The 17,141-nt window shown below is 38.5% G+C and overlaps 3 protein-coding genes across 7 annotated transcripts; 2 read left to right on the top strand and 1 right to left on the bottom strand.

Moving 5' to 3' along the window:
- Positions 1–6,220: 6,220 nt before the first annotated feature.
- LOC149942838 (uncharacterized) lies at positions 6,221–8,072 on the bottom strand. Its single transcript, XM_090179523.1, has 4 exons — positions 7,987–8,072; positions 7,511–7,770; positions 7,152–7,441; positions 6,221–6,958 (listed from the first exon to the last, which is right to left on the bottom strand). The coding sequence occupies exons 1-4, from the start codon at positions 8,070–8,072 to the stop codon at positions 6,221–6,223; spliced, it is 1,374 nt and encodes a 457-aa protein (XP_090035649.1).
- Positions 8,073–8,213: 141 nt separating this feature from the next.
- Phax (phosphorylated adaptor for RNA export) lies at positions 8,214–11,725 on the top strand. 5 transcript variants are annotated; one of them, XM_090177876.1, is made up of 5 exons: positions 8,214–8,370; positions 10,216–10,742; positions 10,804–10,895; positions 10,957–11,143; positions 11,272–11,723. In XM_090177876.1, exons 2-5 carry the CDS (start codon positions 10,223–10,225, stop codon positions 11,565–11,567), a joined length of 1,095 nt encoding a protein of 364 aa, XP_090034002.1. In that variant the 5' UTR covers positions 8,214–8,370; positions 10,216–10,222; the 3' UTR covers positions 11,568–11,723. The 5 variants fall into 5 exon arrangements, with proteins under 5 accessions (XP_090034002.1, XP_090034000.1, XP_090034001.1 ...); XM_090177874.1 differs by lacking the exon at positions 8,214–8,370 and adding an exon at positions 9,882–9,978 and having other exon boundaries at positions 11,272–11,724; XM_090177875.1 differs by lacking the exon at positions 8,214–8,370 and having other exon boundaries at positions 10,171–10,742; positions 10,957–11,116; positions 11,272–11,725.
- Positions 8,377–9,972, top strand: LOC149942837 (arginine-hydroxylase NDUFAF5, mitochondrial). The gene is made up of 2 exons (XM_090177878.1): positions 8,377–9,570; positions 9,882–9,972. Exon 1 carries the CDS (start codon positions 8,549–8,551, stop codon positions 9,533–9,535), a length of 987 nt encoding a protein of 328 aa, XP_090034004.1. The 5' UTR covers positions 8,377–8,548; the 3' UTR covers positions 9,536–9,570; positions 9,882–9,972.
- Positions 11,726–17,141: the final 5,416 nt, after the last annotated feature.

Genomic DNA, 17,141 nt, shown 5'->3' with positions numbered 1-17,141 from the left:
GTAATCAAGACGGCCTACTACACCGGTGGTCTCATCATTATGCCCTACGCCAGCGTTGACAAGCCCTGGAAAAACAGCCATGGGCAGTAGAATCCTACTGACGGTCTCACCCTCAACGCCAGCCACTCATCCCGCCAAAAGACGCAGCAATTGGGCGACCAGCATCCACTTCGCGCACAGCTGTGGTGAATAGAGAGTGTATGCTCTAGCACCGCTAGCCGATATATTACCTACTTAGGTAGAGAGCCAAGCCCTTCAGACGGGCACACAGCGACCCACGTAACCCGGCACAGCTGGCACCGGAGATCACGGTGTGCTCTAAAAGGACGGGAAACAGGGTCACTGCGCCATGCTGCGCCTCATACGGAGACCCACCGCCCCACAGCAAACTACCCAAGCCTCTGAAGTGGCACAGATGCCTGGACCCTCTCCGTTAGCCGGAGCTGAAACTCAGTTTCCGGCCCCTACATGACTAAAGTTGGAGGTGGAGATAGGACCATTTTACCACGGCTAACATCTCCCAGTGCGCCACCACCCTTATGGGTTTACAAGAGCTGGATCCCGACTCCCCGGTAAAGCCACCAGTTATTGCACACCGTGACTCGTTAAGGGCCCCGAGGGAAAGACCATGATGCAAGCGGATCGTCTCAGTCATTGAGTTGGGAATATAGTACTTCTAGATAGAGCCTAGCGCCGCCGATCCAACTCCGCCGTCACCGATATTTTCTCTGGCGCCGAACCGCCGCCGTCGAATCATTTACTTGTCAGCACGCCGCCGATAAATTTTGATCCCGCCGCCAATTTTTTTTTTGAGATTTTCTTTGGCGAAGAACATTATGATTAAAAAAAATATTACTTCAAAATATTAAGTACGATAACTAATCGAGGTTTTTAAATCCATTGTTTTATGAGCCTTTTGTGCGCGGGAAGACCGCCTATTTGTTACCATGACGACGCATTCTTTTCGCGTCAAACATTGAGCCAATGAATTTGAAATGTCGTGTTACGTCTTACACTTGACGTAGTTAAGCCCCGCCATTTTCTCGACGCGCTTTCGTATCACCGTCCCAATGGAACCTTAGACATCCCAAGTGTATACCTCTATAGTTTCCTGATGTTACTTATGTTAGAGTAAAAGGTTTACCATTGAACTAACTTACTGTTATCCGCCATATTTTGAAGAATTCTAAAGAATTAAAAATTCTCCATATGTCTTCAGGGAATGTTTCTTTTGATAGTTAGATTAATAAAGCAGGTCAATTATTTCATTCTAAGTAATTAATGGTCATGACACCGAAATTCTTTAGTATTACGAATAAGAGAAGCACTTCTTCGAATTATCGAAAGTGCTTAAACTGTGTGGAGAGTGGAGACTGACTTAAGGACTGATGCAGAATTTTGGATGTCAGGAGAAAGGGAAAACTAGTCTACCATCTTATATGGCTATAAGAGTAAACCAAATTTGGAGGAGCCTTGCAGCAACAGTTACGTAGCGTCAAAACAGAACTACTGTTAGACAGTCAGAACTGTGTTCAAATAGCTCAGATTGAAAATTGTGTTAGTAGACTGTTTGCAGATGAGCAAATTAGTTAATAAGGACAAACCCCTGGAATATCTGCTCGATTACCTGGTGAACCATAAGAGTGACCATGGTCATCACATAGTGGGGTGGCGGAGTGGTTAGCACTTTCGCCTCGCAGCAAGAGGAGCCGGGTTCGATCCCTACTTGTGGCACTGGGTGAAAACTCGGAACAACTCCTTCTGCGTCTCTCCCCACTGGCTTAAGGGGTTTTCCCCCGAGCTTTTCGGTTTCCCCTTCCATAAAAACTTGTTGAGGTTAACGGTAATAGTTAGTGTAGGGAGCTGTTGGCTCTATCGCGTGGCATGCAGGGCCACAACCCTCCTACGCAGTGTAACCCAGCCCCCTGAATTAAAGGCTTCAAAAGTCGCTTGAAGACTTAGGCCTAAGGTGGTGCCTTGGGTATTAGCAAAGATAAATTAAACTCGTACCCTAGTCTAAGATTCGAAATCACTCTCTCGCTTCGATCACGCGCTATATAGCGCGGCCACCCGTGATTGAAGTTGGCCGTACCGCAACCGATGGAGCCAGATTTTTCTGAGGTCACGTGCCGGAAAAGGGTAAACGCTTCGTAACAAAGCTCTCAGTATTCGAATCTAGGGTACGAGTTTAAATTATCTTTGGTATTAGCCTAGCTGGTTATTATTCTGGTTTAATGACAAAAATTAGCATTAGCATGGCGTTGGGATAATATGACACTTAATTCTTCAACTCAAGCTCCTTTTTCGAGTTTTGTATTATATTCCGTTTTTACCTCTCCGAGGGGACTTTGTACCCTAGGAGGGGTTATACAACCACCGTGTCTGTCTGTCTGTCTGTGGGTCTGTCTGTGGGTCTGTCTGTCAGGCCTGCGAACGCGTTCGCATTTTCGGGGCAAAGGGTAATCACTGCGTACGCAGTTTCTTAGAATCAGGGAAAAGGATTTTCCAAAAGCGCCCTCTTTTTGTCATTGGGTGTAGTATAATTATTTAATCGGCCGGGATTCGAACCCGAGCCCTCTTGAACGAAGGTGAGGGTTCTTCCGCAGAACCACGGATATAGTTACGCTTCACTGAAAATTAAAAACTCTTCCGAGGAGAGGTATATTTTGGCTTGCCAACTTGTTCCTTTTTTACTCCAATTTTCAAATTCGCCAAATATGGTGTCAGCTAAAGGGCTTTTAGGTACAAACAAGAGAATAATCCTTTAGAATTTTGATGCACCCTTTAACCATGGACGGTTTATAAGAGGACAGGTCAACGGCTACCTTCCACTGTATAACCGAGCTATCTTCAGCATAGAGTGAGGGGAGGTGAGAGGGGTGGAATTTGGAGAACCTTCTAGATCGCGTTTCCGTTAGAATAAAATGGATGCTTCATGTTGGCCGGTGTAGTGGATTAATAATGTTTATTGAATATAGTTAAACTTTTAAAAGTGTAATTAGCGTAAAACCTCATTTATTATTATTTAGATCTCCTTTAAATTGTTCCAAAATGGTTAGAAAGCAATGCAAATACTCGTTATGTTGTAATACTGATAAAACCGTTAAGCCTTGTGGAAACAACGTATTTTTCATTCCCTTTCCTCGGCCTAAAAAAGATATAGAAAGATGCAAACGCTGGATTTCCGCGTGTGGACGATATGATGATCTAACTATAGCAAAGGTTGAACAATATACCCATTATGTGTGTTCAGAACATTTTGTTAATGGTCATGGTCCAACAAAAGACCACCCTGATCCTATACATTTTACAGAAACGTTGGATTCTCTTCAGTTAATGGTAGGTCAATTTACCAGTTTTTATAATACGCAAATTGATTAACATTAGATATTAAAAATTATAATTACAGTATCAGAATGATAATGTATCACTTTCTGGAATACCTGATTGTGCTACCATTGCAAATTTGGAAGAGCCCAAGCCAGACTGTAGCACCAGCACACCTATAAGATCTCACAGTGGCCCTCCAAAAATATCGTTTTCATTAGTGGTGGACAAGTCTTTGTCAATGGAATGTGATAGTGAACTAGATAATATCGCTTTAAATGAAAGTCAACCCAATCGTAACATTTTAAACCAAACTAAATACACTCATCATTTTGAACAATCACTATTAGCGGGAGCTGCTCTACCACGCGGTTGGAATGCTTCAGCCACGGATAATTGTTTAGTTTTCTCGCAAATTAATTTAGAAGGTGGCTATGTTCTAAAGTCATTTGAAATAAAAGATGGACAACAAAATGGAGTTCTACGGATTTATGGGAAGAGTATGGCTGAAAATAATTTTGTGAAACAAGCCCTTCCTGAAATCAAAGATGTTGAGTCATTGCTGATTTTATTACAAATAATTGATGCTTTAGAATTGTGTACTGGAACTTTCAGTACCTATTTAGTTGACTATTTCGATAATATGGTTAACCCTAAGGGGATAAAAAATATTTTTACAAATGCTGTGCATGCCCAAAACTGTGATATTTTTTTGCGATCTTTTAGAAATTCAAATGGTAAAAACCCAGAAACTGTTAATATGTGCAACAGTTGTTTCAAATATCGAAAGTCTTTGCTGGTGGGTGTAGTTAAAAAGAAAAAAGAAAGCCGTGAATCAAGAAATAGCTTTATGTCAAGAGCTCAATTGCTAAAGAAAGTTAAAGATCAAAAGAAAAGCAATTTGAATTTGACAGCAAAACTGAAAATAGTGAAAGCAAGAATTCGTGATCAACTAAATAGAACTGGAGAGCAACTAAATGATCAAGACACTGGGTTTTTTTCTGCAATCCTGGAAAATCAGAAAAATTCACTGCCTAAAAATAGTTTCAAGAGATTGTTCCTCGAGCAACAACTAGCTGCTTTAAAAGCGAGAACAAAAAACCTACGAAGATGGCACCCAAAAGTCCTGCAGTGGTGTATCTACCTCTATAGAAAGTCACCATCTGCGTATAAATCGATAGAATCTAGTGGTATTCTGGAACTACCTTCAAAAAGAACTTTATACAATCATTCATCACACATTGGTTTGAAATCAGGCTTCCGTAATGAATCTTTTCAAATGGCAAAAGAGAAGTTGGATATCGCCTGTCCAATGGAACATCAACGTTATGTAAGTTTGATATTGGATGAAATCAAAATCAAAGAGGACATTTTATATAAAGCCAACACCGGAGAACTAATAGGTTTTAGCAACCTCGATGACACTGGCAACGAATTATTAAAAATAAAACAACAGTCTAGTAAAGAAGATATTCCAGAAGTCGCAACACATGTTCTGCAACTAATGATTCGTAGTGTTACGGGAAATTTCAAATTCCCAATTGCCTATTTTCCTTGCAAAAACCTGGATAGCAACAATTTACACTCAATCATATCAGAGGCTATTGGAAGATTAGAATATCACGACATTAAAGTTATCGCGGTAATAGCTGATGGGGCTAGCACTAATAGGAAAACATTTAGGAATTTTGTAAGCGACGGTTTCAAATGGAAGAATGTTTACGCCTGTGACGAAGATCGATGGGTATATTTTGTATGCGACCCTCCCCACTTGATAAAAACAACAAGAAATGCATTTGCTAATAGTAACTTTCATAGTAAAACAAAACGTCTTTTAAAGAATGGTCATGAAATATTATGGACCCAATTACTAAAACTATATGAATCCGATTCTCAACGGCCCCTTCGACTTTTACCAAAACTAACTCGTGATCATCTGTATTTAGACTCTTATTCAAAAATGAGAGTACGACTCGCTGCCCAAGTTTTCAGTGCTACTGTGGCAAATGCCCTTGAATTAGAATTTGGCGATCAATATTCAGAGACTGTAAAATTTATAAGAATCATGGATAAGTTTTTTGACCTCATGAATAGTAGAAATCTAAGAGAAGGCCAGATTAAGCGAAATCCTAATTTGAATCCATACTATGATCCACAAGACTCACGACTGGAGGTAATAAAAAGCTGTATATGTTAATTTAACATGCTCTATTCTAAATAGTTTTTATATTTGTTTAGTGGCTGGAAACGTCCTTTACACAGTATTTCAAGGAGTGGGAGAATGAAGTAGCGGTAAATGCTGCAGACTCTACAGCTAGTAAACGTAAAATGATGATGCCCACCAGAGAAACAATGGAAGGTCTAATAATGACAGGTACTAGTATTTCTAGGAGTTAAGTGTCTAATAAAGTTATGATGTAATTAAATATAATATTTTCCCCTTAGCCCAATCTGTTCCTGCAATTGTTCGGTTCCTCTTGTCTAAAGATGCCTCGTTTGTTTTGACCTGTCACCTGAACCAAGATTGCTTGGAACAAGAATTTGGCAAGCACAGATCATCGTGTGGTGGAAATTCTAATCCCGATGTTTTACAATTTGGTCAAAATGTGGATAGATTCATTAAATTAGACGACATAATAGCTCCACCTTCGGAAGGTAATACAATTGTATTGCCATAATGAAATTATTCTCTTTTAAAATGAAATTAAAGTTTACTTCATCTATATAATCAATTTTTTTTTATTCACTTGTCTTTTCACCTACAAACCATTTTTTAGTAAATTTAACAGTCTACATTTTAAAGGCAATGTAATCATTTCATAGTTTATAATATTTAGTTTGAGATCAAATATGGCAACCATTAGTTGTCATTATCACAGATATTAACTAGGATTTAAAATTTAACATTTGCGTTTTCCTTTAGACCTTTTCTCAAAGAAGGGGCAGACTTTTGTTTTTTGTTTTCTTTGCCAAAGTGTTTGGCTCTTAAATATAGCTGCAGTCCTTTACCTCTTAAAGTTAAAAAACTTTCCGTGATCTTTGTTAAAATTTTGGTTCTAAATTCATTATTTTCGGGGATACGTGATTTAGATAACAAATTTTGCCAATATATTTTAACTTCATTATTACTTAATACCTTTTCTCTAGCCATTTGTTTCCTATTGCTATTGTTTTCTATTAGGATTTGGGTGCCATAAAATTTTGAGGCAATTCCGTTAATTGCTAAAAACATTTCGTATGTATTTTTTTTGACGTAAAGTAGCCCACCTCGATTATTTTGGGTTACCCAGGCCGATATATCGAGGCTTGGTAATTCTACATTTAAATACTGTTTAATCTCTTCATAGGATCCTTTCACAGCCGCAGCTTCTAAAAATTCCAAACTGTACTTTACACTTCTTGATACCGACTTAATTGTCGCACCAGCTACATAATATAAGATTTGTTTATCTTTTAATTTATTGGATGTAGCTGTTAATATTTGGGATTCCATTGTAGATGGCGGCTGATCAATGAATTTTTCTTCCAATATATCATTCTTTGCCATATGTATGTGAACTAGATCGAGTAGATTTTTAAGAAAGAAAGCAGCGCAAAATTTTTTATCATATTCAGACAGGCATAAAAATATCTAAAAAGGAAAATTTTGTATTATATAAATATGAATTACGACAACAAATTTGGCTTTGAAGGAGTGGGAAACGTTGGAAAAAATGTATTCTAAATTTACCAATCAACTAAATATACAATAAAACTACCAGAAAGTTGGCTTCCAACATTACAGCCCATTTAAAGCAAAAATATTGAAAGGCATGACAAATTACCGGTGGAGATATTGATGAAATATACGCAACTGTATGAGAAAGGACCCGATCATTCGACTGCAACTCTTGGGCTGGACCCCAAAATGATTTAGACGTTTTCATTGTTGCAAATTTGTCAAATATTGCGTCAAATCCTTCTTCCCATCTAGGTACTCTTCCATGCTTTCCAATTTTTATTAACTCGTTGATAATAATTATTTTGTTGGGATCTGCTTTTGCAGAAAACCCTAACGACTCCAGCTTCTCAAAACTTTTGCAGATTGTTTCTTTAAATCCTTCAGTTGTATACTCTATTATAAGAAAATGAATTATCACTAAATTATGAAACTACTAGATTTGATTCTCTTGAAATGACATACGTAAAAGGTACCCGGATGCTTTGTTCGTTACTTTCTTCTTATTACTCGTTTCAGCTTTGGTTTTTATATCACGCCTTTCACTAGAATCACAGACAGAAGTATCACAGGATGTATAGCAACTATCACAGCAGTTAATCACATTATCTATATATTCAAATGTCTCCAAATCGCAATGGTCGTGTGACTCTATAGAACCTTTAGTTTCCAGAATGCCGTAATGATTTGAGTCTTTATTTTGTTTCTTATTATTAGTAGAAATCCTATAACATAAGAAAGTTTATTAACAAATTTTAGTTGGAATATTCACTCCTAATAAAATTGAATATCCTTTAAAATCATGCATCTAGTTTCAATACACCTTTAGTAAGTTTAGTCAAGGCTTAACAATATCTGGCTCTTAAATATTTTTAGAAAGTTTTATTTTAAATAATAATTGTTCTAATTAATAATGATAACAAACTTTTATGAATACTAACCTTTCTGGATACTTGTGATCGTCGTGGATTTCATTTTTCCCTTTTCTGATATCGATAAATTTAAACAAGGACGTAGCGCGCGCCATTTTAAGAAAAAAATATTTATGACCTTGGCCGTACTATTTTTTTTTTAAAAAGCAAACGTGCTATATTAGAAAAAATAGCCTGGTTGACCTGTCCTCTTATAAACCGTCCATGCTTTAACCCAAAGACTATATTTTCATTTGGCAAAGTTTACTTTGGTATCTGGCAGCTCTGCTCCAAGAAAGGGAAATGCATTTTTGATTTCGAGTGTCTCCTCTCTAATAAGACAAAAAAAGTGAAAGTTTATTAATTTCTTCCGTTTTCAACGTTTGAGGAAGGAAAATATTACAAAAATAATAGGTGATATAAAACTACTTAATTCAATTTAATTGAGAAAAGCAGCGATTAAATTTGTATATTTTCGTGCCAGCCAAGGCCGTATATCATTAATTTGTGGCCTTTGCCCGTCTTTCGAAGGGGTACAGGGCTGTTTTTTCTGTAAAGCAGTTAATTTACAACTGCCTTATCTTTCAGAATAATGGTACTCGGATTTTTAAATAAGAATGTGTTCAGGCATAATTTGATCTACCATGCTAAAAACTTGTCTGGGAAAGAGACCATTATGAATGTTTTTGATAGAAAAGCCAAATCTCTCCAAAGAGATCGTGCTGCCATAGCTGAAAACAGTCATTTGTACGATTATCTTAAGGATGAGGTAGGCCATCGGGTGGCCGATCGGGTATATGATATTAAAAGGGTTTTTCCCCTAGCTGTTGATTTAGGCTGCGGTAAGGGCCATCTAAGCAAAAATTTAACTCCGGATAGTATTTCCACACTCATCCAATGTGAAACTTCTAAAAAGTGTCTTGAACTTAGTCAATTACCAAAAGATATTCCTTCAACTAAACTACTAGTCGATGAAGAAAATCTTCCTTTTCGGGAAAATAGTGTTGATATGTTTTTGAGCAGTCTTTCGCTTCATTGGGTCAATAATCTACCAGGAACCTTCTCCCAAGTTCGCAAAGCCTTAAAGCCAGATGGCGTTTTCATTGCTTCTATTTTTGGAGGAGAAACATTATTTGAGCTACGATGCTCTTTACAGCTAGCAGAAATTGAGAGAGAAGGCGGGTTTTCACCACATATTTCTCCATTTACAACTATTCAAGACTTAGGAAGCCTTTTAAATCGAGCTGGTTTCAACATGTTGACTATTGACTGTGATGAAATTGTAGTTGGGTATCCTTCTATGTTAGAGCTGATGTGGGATTTGAAAGGCATGGGAGAAAGTAACGCTGCCTGGTCTAGGAAACTCCGACTTAAGAGAGAAACAATCATAGCAGCAACTTCCATTTATAAAAATACTTATGGAAATGAAGATGGGAGTGTTCCCGCAACATTTCAAATCATATATTTCATTGGTTGGAAGCCTGATAAAAGTCAACCAGTACCAGCTGAAAGAGGCTCTGCTACTGTTTCACTGAAAGACTTGGAAACGATAATGAAAAAGAAGGGGAATCTTAAATAGCGCAGTTTATAAAAATACCTGTTTAAAGATAGGAAGTAAGTCAAGCTTAATGTACTTGTCACTATCTATAGCTTAGAAAATTCGCATTAATAATATTGTAATGAAGTTGTTAGTAATTAAAGAAATCTGTTAGTTTATTGTAATTTTTTGTCAGTCATATTTAAGCTCAGATAGTTATTCCTGTCACCCGAAGTAAGTTTTGGAAATCCTTTTTTTTTTAAGATTTTAAAAATAGTGTTTCTTTTAATTGTTCATGAATTACGAACCAAATCAATATGCGAGGATTAAGCTGCTATTGCAAAATGGAGAGAAAAAAACTAATGAAATGTTAAATGACAATTTTAAGGGAAACCAAAAAGATGACGACGACTGCACTGGGATAAAGATTTTGGCCCCGCTTTTTCCACCTACTGCGCTAATAGTTTCCTTATGGAATCGTACAAGTAATAATTTGCTTCAGGAACATTTAATCTTTATAATTGAAGGGGGGAGGGCAGAAATTTAAATATAATGATAGTGCTCTAAAAGGGGGGAATAATTTTTTTAATTTGAATCAGTAACTTAAGTTTAAACCCCATTGGTTTTGCTTGATGATATTGTAAAGATATAATTTATTTTTAGCAGATAATTTTACCCATCATGTCTATTACTAATACAAAACTTATGTTTTTGTTGGCCAGAATCGCAATGTTCTCATACCGACATGAGAAAGCTGCGGTTTCCAGTGATTCATCAGATGATGAAGATGATGTTCTTAAGAAAATACAAACAACCAAGTCAGTTGATGACCAAGTGGTAAATTTACAGTCAATGGAAGTTGCCACTGAAGATACAGCTACCACCTCATCAACTACTACAATACCAAAACGTAAAGTCAATCACGTTTGGACCACAGTCATGAGTGAAAATCTTCTGGCTGAAGATTTAGATCAGTTTGCCTTGAAAATGAAGCATTTTAAAGGCAACAGAAGCGTAGAAACTTACGACTACACAACTGCCAACAAATTTTCACTTGGCAAACCAGAACTAATGAAAATATTTACTGGCACTCCAAATATAACTAATGGTTCAGCCAAAGATTCTAAAGATTGCTATAAGATACAGGGAGACAAAAAGAAAGTTAGTTTCGTTGTGGGAAAAGAAGAAGCTGAAAAAGTGTCAAAAATAATTGCAGCTAAACTCAATGAACCAAATCAAAAGCTCATCTGTAAGATTTCGACATGATAATTTTCCAGTAAAAGAAATAATACTAAATAATCTTATGGCAGATAGAACAGTCAGAGTCTTAGGAACAAAGAAAACGATGGAAACTTTACAGTCCGTGGAAGAGATTGAAAAGAATGGAGGAATGAAAGTGCTGGTAAGAATGTGGTCATTTATCAGGAAATATAATTATTAACAATTTCTTCTAAAAATGTCAGGATGGCAGCAGAAGGAGAACTCCTGGGGGCATTTATCTTTATTTACTCAAGACCAATCCTTTAATTGAAAGAGGTTTCAAGAATTACATTTTTGATGATAGCTACATGGAGCATAAACGACTGAAGAAATCTCAACAAAAAATGAACAAGAAATTTCAAAGTAAAAAAAAGAGTTTACGGAAAATCTGTAAGTGGTTCAATTTGCGAGAGTCCGGTAGTCCTACCAGGATTTCGCCTCAAGTATTAATTTTTTCCACGATACTGGCCATCATTACTCTCACTGATATTCTTTTAAAACCTTCAATTTTGATCTAGCCAAAAAGAGAAAAAAAAATCAGAAAGATCCTAAACCTTTGCCAACTCAACTAGAGCTTCTGCTTTCTGCTAACAATAGTGACGAGTCCCTTCCTACATCGGGAAGTACTCAATCGAATTCCACATCATCATCTTCATCAAACTCCATTTCTCCGGATGGTGATGAAACTGAAGAAGCCATGAAAACGGAATTAAATGATGAGAAAGATGTCATTGCATCCCTGGAAATTGACCAATCTGTGAAAACAGAAATGGAGCATGATTCTGAGATTGAAGATGGAGAAATTTTAGATTAAATTTTACCATCCTAAACTTTTGTTCATATCTGTATTATCTTGCGCTCCGTTAGATGTAAAAAATATTTGTGCCCGTTAGAAGCATTTCACAAGTTCCAAAAACACAATATGATAAAGATTTGTTAGAAATGTCTTTATTACAAATTAAAGAAGAAATTGTATTAAATTAACAGCTACTTAACTGATTTTCATAAGTAACTTAAAAGCAATGACTATGACATTTAGAAAAAATTACTTAAGTGTAATTTAAACGCCGAAATGTCAGAACCCGTCTTAAGTACTGGTAATTGGGAACATGTGATATATTCTCACAGAAGTTTCTCCATGAAGCTTTTTTAGCATCGCGGATAGCCTTACGGTAGGCAGTGATGGTCTGCTTATAGGCAGCCCAATCTCCTGACCTCTCTTAGCTTTGTTGAAAAGCCTTCTAGTTTCATTGCGAAGTCTACCAATCTCATGATTCCACCAAGGAACTAGCCTTGACTGGTTGGTAGTCTTTGCTTTACAATTGCGGTGATAGGGGTCGATAATGGCATGTTGCATGCGATCAACAGCTAAATCGAAATCCAATACCGATGAACGCTTTGGCTTATCCTTAAGGAAGAAATTTAGATCTTCCTTATAACCAGACCAATTTGTACGTCTGGGATTGCGAACCTCAGTACAAGTCACTACGGGTTTGACCAAGATGTTGAAGCATATGTGTCTGTAATCCGACAGACGGTTCATTGGACGCATGCCAGTCTGTAATTGCTTCTGCGACAATTTCTGTACACAGTGTAAGATCAATGACTTCACTTCTGTTAATTGTAACAAAAGTTGGTTGATTGTTCCTGTTAAGAATATTAAGCTTGGTGCTAACTAGGTATTCCATAAGCTCATTTTCACGCTGATTGCACCAACCTCCTTCCCATCCCCTCACAGTGCTTGACCAAACTGGCCACTTCCCGCGGGGGTGGGGAAGAGGATCGTCATATGGGAAGTACGCTGATGCCAGAGTCAGCTCCACCTCTCCGTTTATAGAGGAAGTGGTAAGTTTGACCGTGGCAATATCCCTAGGGGTATGTAGTGATAGCGGAAGGGCATGGATACCCTTGCGTATCAACACACAAGCTCTGGGAATAGCAGAGTTATAATCAAAAATATATTACCTGCGCTTTGGAGACCAAGTATCTTGCCATTGACAACCCAAGGCTCGTGAATGAGTGCAACATCGAAGCACTCCTTGACAAATCTTCTGCGGAGTACTGCAGAGGCTGCCTTGCAGTGATACAAATTAAATTGCAGCACCTTCATCGTCGTCTTAAGTAGGGAGAACTTTGTTTCCAGCCGGAACTGCCGAGCCGTCCCCGGTGGTAGGTGTGAGAATGACACCACTCCCACTAGTGTCAATGGTAACTTTAACTCGTATCGTTTTCACAGGGCTAGGGAAATATTTGAAATCAGATACCTGCCAAACGAAATCGCATACCCTCAAGCCGTCGCGTGTAATTCTCGATTATCTTGCTTTATCCATTCACTATAAATTGGTGCATCAGTTAAAGTTACTGGGTCTAGTAATAAGCTGATCCCTTCTCTGAAAACATGTTCAAAGTCCTGACTAATCTACGCAGCCCAGTCAGGGTTCCCAGCCGCTCCCCTCGTTGCACCCTCCAGAAGAGCATCCTCTTTGGTCTCATAGATGTCCGATAAGCCAATGGATTTTAGGTCCTCCGTAAGAGTGTCCCCTTCGGAGTCCCCGCAACCCAAAGTCTCACCTTCCATTTCTGAGTCCTCTGAGGCATTAGTTCCTGGAACATTTCCAGATACGGGGCCAACCCCGCCTTCCTGGGCTTTCGGGATCGTCAAGCTAGGATCATGGAGTACCTTAAAAATACCCCCGTCGAAGCCGCTTTTTAGCTCGAAGCCCAGCTTTCTTGATGGCCTTGACCGACTCTCCAACCATCTGGAAAAATCCAGCGGATGGCAGTTGGTTCTTCAGCCTTGGTGACGACTTTCCAACATTGCGTGTTCGAAGCCTTTTAACAAGGATTTTAGCGTCCTTCGTGTAAATGTCCTTGGTGCGGAATGCAACCTTGAATGGCTTTGGTAGGTCGCTGGCCTTCATTACTGATAGCCGCGCGCCCCCAAGTACCTGTTCCTTGTGGTCGAACGCACTCGTCAACCAATCCGCTGCAAGTTCATCCTTACAAAGGTAGAGAACAGCCCCTAAACTAAGCTCAAAGTTCCAGAAGCGAGGTAGAGGGTCACGCGAAGGTATCCAGTCTATACGCTACAGAACCCCATGCTGGATTGTGGTCATCTCTTCTACCGAGATCGCATTCACTGGAAATCCATCATTGACAATGGCCATCTTTACTGAATTTAAGACCACACTTAAGGTCTGGTACTGGGCCTTAGACCTCTTAGAGGCCTGGGACTGAGAATCTGGAGAGTCATGCTCCCTAGATCTTTTGTTTGAAGAGGAGGAGGAATCGCCCCATTGTGGTTCTCCTTCAACCGTTTCTTTTCACTGCGGCGTTGATTTCGCTTTTGATTTCGGTTCTTGCCTAGGGTCTCACCCCTATTGGACCCTTGCCCCACCAATTGGGTCTCACCAGAGGTAGACCCTTGCAGGTCGAGCCGGGACTTAGGCCTGGTGGCGTACTCCTGTAATCTCAGGCGTTTGGGAGGCAGAGTTTGTGGATGGCCGTGTGAGGACGACTACCAATTCCCCAATGGGTAATCGGAATACTTCCGCCAAGGGTGTCCCCACCCCTGTCCCCAAGTATCCCCCCGTTGGCGTGGCCGTTACACTTATCTCACCCTGATTAATCATTTATTGTGTGTTGGTGTCTAAGGTCTTGCCTGGGTCGACACCGATTTGTGTCTATCAAAAAAAAAACGTTCTTCGAATTTCAGTTAAAACAAAGATAATTTAAACTCGTACCCTAGATTCGAAATCACTCTCTCGCGGTTGCCGATAGCGTTTACCCACTTCCCGGTGGAACTCAGAAAAAATTCGCTCCATGGTTTGCGCCTTACCGGTGCAGCTGCTGCAACCATAGAGATAGAAAATAAGTAGAGGCCCAGACAGGGGAAAAAAAGAGCTGCTTTCTGTTATGGAAATTTCATCCCCCCCCCCCCCCCCCCGTGGCATGCGTTATAGGGAAGAAGCACGTAGCGCCACCACACCGTTCTGGAGGGACTAGAAATCGTCGCCTGAAAGCAAAATCCACGTAACTATATACACAAGTCTTAAGAAGTTACGTGGATTTTGCAATGACGTCGTAGAGCCCAGCTGGTTGCCACAAAGGGAGTTTAGTTTCTTAGATGGCCGTTTGTGGCGCCACGTATTTCTTCCCTATAACGCATAGCTCGTGAAGGTTCGACCTCATTTCTCCGACTCAACCTATCTCTCGAGGCTTCATTACTCCGACTTCCCATTACTTCGACTTCCCATTACTTCGACTTCCCATTACTCCGACTTCCCATTACTTCGACATCCCATTTCCCCGACTTCCCATTTCTCCGAAACGTCTTTAGTTACTACGGCGGAGGGAAAACTCCATCGACTGGGATGATTGGGATCGTTCGGTCACTCATCCGCTCTCCCTGGTGTCTTAAATAGCTTTCCCTTTATATAATTATATTTATATTAATTATAGGACATATAGTTTAGTATATTTTTTAATGTAAGTTTGTTGAAAAATGTTTTGGTAAATCTAGTTTATCTCTTCTTTATTTTTATAACTAGTTTCATAATTTAGATGGCGCAATGTTTTCGCATAAAGGCTGGTTTACACTAAGGCAAAACCGCCGTGACGGCGGGCGCTAACTTTTGAAATCCTCGTTAGGCCTAATAGAAAATTTTTGCGTTCACGCCCGCCGTCACGACGGTTTTGCGCTAGTGAAAACCAACCCTAAGTCTATTCGCTACCGAAACTTATGCTTTTGGTCGAATGTGGCATAATCACGATTTAATCAATATAATCGGTCGAATCGGGAATTTGTCATTAAAATCAAAACTAAAGTACGATTTAATCATACTAATCACGATATAATTTTTAATCAGGATTTAATCATTTTAAACAGATTTTATCATTTTAATCAGATTTAATCATTTAATCATGATTAAATCAGATTTAATCATTTAATCATGATTAAATCAGATTTAATCATTTAATCATGATTAAATCAGATTTAAACATTCTAATCATGATTAAACGTGATTTGATCAACTTAATCGTGATTAAATTGAATTTGATCAACTTAATCGTGATTAAATTGAATTTGATCAACTTAATCGTGATTAAATTGAATTTGATCAACTTAATCGTGATTAAATTGAATTTTATCAACTTAATCGTGATTAAATTGAATTTTATCAACTTAATCGTGATTAAATTGAATTTGACTAAAATAATCACGATTAAATCGGATTTAATCTTTTGAGGGGTGCGTCGTTAATCAAGGAAGTGACCTGCCCTCGCTGTGAATAGGTCAAACAAACTTAACACATCAGAAGGATTGTGTGTATTCTGACCGTCGTACGTGTACGTCTTGTTTCTAATTTTAAGTGTCCGCAATCACAAGGAAAATATTGTATACTACGTCGGTAGTTTAAATCGTTTTTAAGGTATTATTGGTTTTAACATAAGTTTATGGTTTTACTAATTAAATTTACATTTAATTTTTTTCAATTGTCGTTTCGTTTGTTTACTGATTGATTTTATATATGGTAACGATATTACATTTTTAATTCAAATTCTATTTTTTACTTCATTTTTAAGAAGTGTAATAAAAAAATGTTTTTATTTTTCTGTAGGTTCACATAATAGTTTCACTGCTGTGTTAATCGTTTTTCGTACCTTCCGATCAATTGATAGCGTATAGGTGGTATTCACGAGAAGATGGCGGCCATTGCTCTAAGGTAGATAGTTATTGGGGAAAGGTGGATGACACTAGCCTTCCACTACAGTCATGATGACGTCACTAGAATACACCCTATATGGATAAAAAAAAGTGGCGTAACTAGGAAATCCGCCCCCCCCCCCCCCCCGCGCAAAACGACTCGGGGCCCTTTCAAATAGCGCCGATTTTAGGCATACACATTTGGGGGGCCCCTAGTTCTCGCGGGCGCTATTTACGCCACTGCATAGAAATCAAACCTTGGGGGGAATGGTAAATTTAAGTAAACCGAGCCATTGTTAAAATCAGTTGATAAAGACTAGAGCCGCGAACTCGAAGATTTACAATAAATATTTATTTTAAAATTGAACAATACTTCCATGTGCAATTCTTTTATTTTTTTTATATTTATTCTTTTAACTTTACAATCCATGGACAACAATAAGTTTACAAATATTTACTTTCATTTTTAATTTATTGGGATTTTGTTTACTTGGCAATGGAAATTCCGAATTTACATTCTCAAGGTTATAGCAATTAGAAGACGACCATAGCGAGTCAGCGACGAAGTGACTAAATATCGAACGAGTTAAACTTATCGAATGTGACTTATGGTAGTATGCTACTAACGCATTCATTTCCAAGGTCAAATTTCCTATCACGAAAAAAGACGAGGGACAATTC

Source organism: Leiobunum rupestre, chromosome 6 (genome assembly GCF_980474605.1).
Source record: "Leiobunum rupestre chromosome 6, qqLeiRupe1.1.hap1, whole genome shotgun sequence".
NCBI classification, from domain to species: Eukaryota; Metazoa; Arthropoda; class Arachnida; order Opiliones; family Sclerosomatidae; genus Leiobunum; species Leiobunum rupestre.
The sequence above is the reverse complement of the archived record's forward strand: the minus strand, read 5'-3'. Positions and strand labels throughout refer to the sequence as shown.

Bases quoted from the DNA above. Each gene is read 5' to 3' on its own strand.
- LOC149942837 (XM_090177878.1), top strand. From the start codon at position 8,549: ATGGTACTCGGATTTTTAAATAAGAATGTGTTCAGGCATAATTTGATC.
- LOC149942838 (XM_090179523.1), bottom strand. From the start codon at position 8,072: ATGGCGCGCGCTACGTCCTTGTTTAAATTTATCGATATCAGAAAAGGG. The intron at 7,771-7,986 runs GTTAGTATTCAT...CTTATGTTATAG, and splicing joins GATCACAAGTATCCAGAAAG to GATTTCTACTAATAATAAGA. The intron at 7,442-7,510 runs GTATGTCATTTC...TTCTTATAATAG, and splicing joins AGCATCCGGGTACCTTTTAC to AGTATACAACTGAAGGATTT.
- Phax (XM_090177873.1), top strand. From the start codon at position 10,175: ATGTCTATTACTAATACAAAACTTATGTTTTTGTTGGCCAGAATCGCA. The intron at 10,743-10,803 runs GTAAGATTTCGA...ATCTTATGGCAG, and splicing joins ACCAAATCAAAAGCTCATCT to ATAGAACAGTCAGAGTCTTA. The intron at 11,144-11,271 runs GTAAGTGGTTCA...ATTTTGATCTAG, and splicing joins AAAGAGTTTACGGAAAATCT to CCAAAAAGAGAAAAAAAAAT.